The sequence below is a fragment of the Apium graveolens genome, chromosome 5 (genome assembly GCF_009905375.1).
Source record: "Apium graveolens cultivar Ventura chromosome 5, ASM990537v1, whole genome shotgun sequence".
NCBI classification, from domain to species: domain Eukaryota; kingdom Viridiplantae; phylum Streptophyta; class Magnoliopsida; order Apiales; family Apiaceae; genus Apium; species Apium graveolens.
This window is the reverse complement of record NC_133651.1, coordinates 42,688,905-42,693,855: the sequence shown is the minus strand read 5'-3', so window position 1 is coordinate 42,693,855 and position 4,951 is coordinate 42,688,905. Positions and strand designations below refer to the sequence as shown.

At 32.1% G+C, this 4,951-nt stretch overlaps 1 protein-coding gene across 1 annotated transcript; it reads left to right on the top strand.

Annotated features, from left to right (window-relative positions):
• Nucleotides 1-514: 514 nt before the first annotated feature.
• On the top strand, nucleotides 515-4,501 carry LOC141723909 (profilin). Its single transcript, XM_074525858.1, has 3 exons — nucleotides 515-723; nucleotides 3,100-3,237; nucleotides 4,107-4,501. The coding sequence occupies exons 1-3, from the start codon at nucleotides 592-594 to the stop codon at nucleotides 4,239-4,241; spliced, it is 405 nt and encodes a 134-aa protein (XP_074381959.1). The 5' UTR covers nucleotides 515-591; the 3' UTR covers nucleotides 4,242-4,501.
• Nucleotides 4,502-4,951: the final 450 nt, after the last annotated feature.

Here is a 4,951-nt window from a genome sequence, read left to right as displayed (position 1 = left end):
ATAAATTATGTAGGAACTTAAACTTCCCCGTAAATAAGTTACAACTGCAAGTTTTAAGGTGATTAAAATATATTTGTTTGGTTTATTAATATGTAATTAGAGGTTACATTATTAATTTTGGAAAGTAATTAATATTTTTATATTAAAGAGTTAGTAACTTGTGGTGATCATGATAAAACTTGATAAACTAACTTTTCCTGGCTTGTGGTAACTGCAAAAGTTATGGAACTTGAATTTCCTTTACCTAATTTTAAAATACATCAAATCGGAACTCATTTTGAATCCAAGAAACTATAAGTTACGTCGAGTTACATGAAACAAGCCCGGCATAGTGAAAATACATTTGTAACTTGATTGCTTTTAATAGAATTTGACTCAAAATTTTAATTTATTAATTTTAAATTAAAAAAAAATTAGAATAGAGTGAACATCGGGAGTGGTCCCACATGTCATAAGTGGGGTAAGAAGGTTCTAGCAAACACAAATCGCTAGTCACCACAGGAGGCAGTGTATAAAATAAAAATCAGTCCATTCCATTGAGTGATAAAACCCAGTCTTTACAAAATCAGATCCAATTCAAACAATCAAACGATGTCGTGGCAAGCTTATGTTGACGATCATCTTATGTGCGAGGTTGAAGGCAATCCAGGTCAAACCCTAACTGCCGCCGCTATTATCGGCCACGACGGCAGCGTTTGGGCTCAGAGCTCCACTTTTCCTCAGGTTTATTTCTTTATTTGTTTTTTTATTCACTTTAATCTATTGTTTTTTTAATTTCATTTATCTTTTTACTTTTTGAGATCTTATGTGGATCTGAATCTCTCTCGTTTCATTCAGGATGTCGCCTGATTCATTCAGATGATTAGTTAATTTTCATTTAAACGTGTTTAATTTTGCTTCTTGTGTCATCGGAGATTGTTAATGTTATATTCAAGTGAAGTTTTGTTTACGAAATTAGTTAATTAAATTTGTTCATTTCATTTAGGATGTATTAGCTGATTTATTCAGATGATTATAATTTTATCATGTTCCGTAGATTTTCTTTTACACTCTTTTACACGTGTTTAATTATGCTTATTTGTGTTATCGGGGAATGTTAATGGTGTGCTCACTTCGATATCGGAAATTGCTTAAGTTTGATTTACGAAATAGAGTCAATTATTGCTAGCAACTTCACCGATTCCACGAAACAACTCAGTGACTCACTGTGTTGTTTTCTTTATTGTTCATTTGTTTCTTGATTGCAATCTGTGTGTGTTTTGATTTAGCTGCATAGATGGTAAGTTTAGTGTATTTATCTTTTGTTTTGGAGTCGTGTTGCGCAAGTTTTTCAAACATCAAATCTTAAGCCGGCATTTTTTCAATAACTGTTTTGGAATTTAGCGTTTTACATACTTGTGTGCTCAGAGAAGGGATTTTACAACACTTTCTACCTTAGCTTACATGTTTTTTAGTTATATTAATACTCCCTTGATGTTAAATTCAAGTTGTTTAGCAGGTTTCTTACGACGACATTTTTTCACAAACTGTTTTGGAATGTAGCCTGTTATATACTTGCATTGTGTGCTCGGATAACGGCTTTCACAACACTTCATGTATATTAGACCAGGGAATAATAGAAGTAAATATTTATTAGTATCTACTATCTCGGCATTTTATACTCCCTCGATGTCAGTGTTCAAGTCGTTTAGCAGGTTTCTTTTTCAATTAATACTTGTTGTTTTCTTTCTATATACCTGACTTAACCTTTTCTTCAATTTTTCAAAATGTTTCTAAATGAGGAATAGACGTTATAGTCTTATCTATGCTGTTATGATGTATTAGGCCTAATATGGAAGAAACTTAAATATATTGATAATTAAGAATTATTCTAAATCGCTCATGTATATTAGACCAGGGAGTAACAGAAGTAATTATTTATTAGTATCTACTATGTCGGCATTTATTTGCGCCTCTGCATTCAGTTATTATGATTCTGATTGATCTTCTAGGGCTGAGAACACCTTTCAAAATACGAGTTAGTCTTTTTGATGAGGAACGAGAATAAAAAATTAATATATATGTTATTAATTAGTTTATATTTATTTAGTCTAAAGATAACTAATGTATTTACCTATATGTTTTATATGTGGGGCTAGTAGTTTATTAATTAAGTTGGTTATCTACAATATACTAAAACAGAGTACAACTGATGTCATCCAAGCTAATGTGTCAAATTATTATGCTATGATGATGTCATGTTGCTTATGTGTCAATTTCTTATTTAATCTCATTTTTTATATTTCTTTAAAATCTTCTCTTTCATATTTTTTATTCTCTCTCTTCATTTATTTTCATCCTCCATTTCTCACTCATTAATCTCCACTAATTCTTTCTCCTCTCCATTTTCATCCTCTCTCATTCTAATTATTCACTCATTTTTTTGACTGATTCACAATATTATAAAATTTTAAATAGAATTTGTAAAATAAAATTTTTCTATGACCTTTATATAACATACACAAGAAATGATTTTTACAATATTATAAAAATGTTAACAAGTAACTTTTTCTTTAACATATACTTAAAATAATTTTTAACTAAACTAACACATTCATTTCAAATAAACAAAATATTAACCGGGCGTCGGCCCAGGGACTAATCTAGTTCATAGTAAAGCCCAGTTGTCACGGCCCTTAGTCCAATAGGCTAATTATTAGGGTTTCTATTCCTATATAAGCATCGTAAGCCCCCACATATTACTTAGCTTTGATTATACACTTTCTTGAGAATAATATTGATTAATTATTCTGGGGGTAGATATAATTTATTGTTTGTTCTCTTATTATCGATCTTGCTTAATAGAACGTTGCTTGTTAATTATTGTCCTGCATCACTTTTATATGCTGTCTGTAATAGTAACAAATTTACAAAGACGTTTTTCAGTTTCAAGACCCTGCTTCAAATTGGTGGATTACATTCGTTTTTATTTGCTAGTTTATGTTAATTGTGTACTGTGTAGCATTGTATACCATTTCATGCGGTTAGTCTGATTTGCGCATGTGTTTCAGTGTTGTTTCTTGTGACTAACTATGAGTTCAAATGTTTGGGATAATCTAGATTAAGCCTGAAGAGATTGCTGGTATTATGAAAGACTTCGACGAGCCTGGCCACCTTGCACCTACTGGATTGTACCTTGGCGGAGCGAAGTACATGGTTATTCAAGGAGAGCCTAATGCTGTTATTCGTGGCAAGAAGGTATATTTTTATCCTGACCTTCATATTAGTCTGTTGATGAATTTGTTCATTTATCTTTTCCCGAACAATATCTTTTTACATTACGCCATGGTCGTGCATATCGCGACCGCATTTATTACACTTTGTATCGAATAATATAGACACTGTTTTATCCTATATATCACACGTGCCTATTAAACAACTCAAGGAAATCCTTTTGTTTTTTTTGCTAAATCTCATGCAAATCTTGACTCTTACAAGTTTTTCAGTATGTTCATCCTACGTAAGCTGATAAGCATACTAATGGTGTTGTTCAGTACAACATTTTCTTAATTCCGTTCTTACATGTAATGTTAGTTTATTTTTTAAGGTTGCGCATCAGTTTGAAATCACAGTAGCACATAAAACAGAGTTTTGTTGTGGAGATATCAGAGGCATCTGCTTTGTTGTGCACTAAATTGTTTTTATATAATAACTATTTGCTTATTGCGCATCTGTAGTTTGTTTTTTTAACAGATTGAAATTTTCCAATTTCCTAGTTTTCATCTCTTGTCCAAACAATATTCTCCTGTTACTAATGTCTTGGTTCCACATTCTTTTATATGTCATACATGATTAGATAGTAGTCTGGGCATCATTTAAGCTACACATGTCAAAACATTTTAGCATGGCATTATCATATCCAAATTGCAGGCAATATTAAAATTGCAGTCCTATAACTATGGGAGTTAATTATTGTCAAGAAAAAAGTAAATATCCGTAATCGTATAAATATAAAACTTGTATAAGGAAGTGGTGGAATCTATGTTCAAGCTTATACATAAGCTTTTCCCTTTAGTTTGTTCGAGGGTGAGCTTATTTTTGTTTTGGGCTCTTTCTATTCAATGCAGGGCTCTGGAGGTGTGACCATAAAGAAGACGGGCCAAGCTCTAGTTTTCGGAGTCTATGATGAACCTGTTACTCCAGGACAATGCAACATGATTGTTGAGAGGCTGGGGGATTACCTTATTGATCAGGGCCTGTAGGTTCCTTTTCAAGTCAATATATTGCTTTCTATGATTTCAACTTTCAACATGTTGGTTATATGGTTTTTTCTGCCTTAGTTACCGTGTATGACTGACTTGGCAGTGGGGAGTGATGACTGTAATATAACAGTGGTGAACCACCCTGTTTGGTTTTTTAGTTAGTGTCCGCATTATAGTGTTCTAAGATTAATGATTATACTTTGTTTGATATCGGTGTCTATTCGATTCTTCCATTGACGTAATCAAGGATGTTTGTTTTACTTTTTGTTTGTTTTCTCGCAATTACATGGGTAAGACATTCTAAGTTTCTAACAATGTATCTGTAGCTTTGTTCTCTTAATGAACTTCACATAATAGATCAGATGAAAACACTGTTAGTTCAGACTTTAAAATATCCGAAGAAGATGCCCAGATGTTGAAGAGCAATTCTGTCGATGGCGAATGTGCTCAGAACTATTATCCTCTCGTTATTTAGTGATTAAAAAGATATAAGAAGAATAGTCTTTATACACTATGTCTGGACTAATCCTAGGCACTTTTTTAATTATTTAATTAACCACTTGACACTCTTCATTTAAGCATAAGCATGTAGCATTTGTACTGCACAAGAACAAATATCAAATTTCTGTGTTGTTTAGATTATTATTTTTAAGTATAACTTAACAAACACGTAATATTCGTTTTTAGATAGTAATGTTGAAGTAAGCGAC

Coding starts and splice junctions, on each gene's coding strand:
- LOC141723909 (XM_074525858.1), top strand. CDS start 592: ATGTCGTGGCAAGCTTATGTTGACGATCATCTTATGTGCGAGGTTGAA. Junction 724..3,099: donor AGAGCTCCACTTTTCCTCAG/GTTTATTTCTTT, acceptor GGGATAATCTAG/ATTAAGCCTGAAGAGATTGC. Junction 3,238..4,106: donor CTGTTATTCGTGGCAAGAAG/GTATATTTTTAT, acceptor TATTCAATGCAG/GGCTCTGGAGGTGTGACCAT.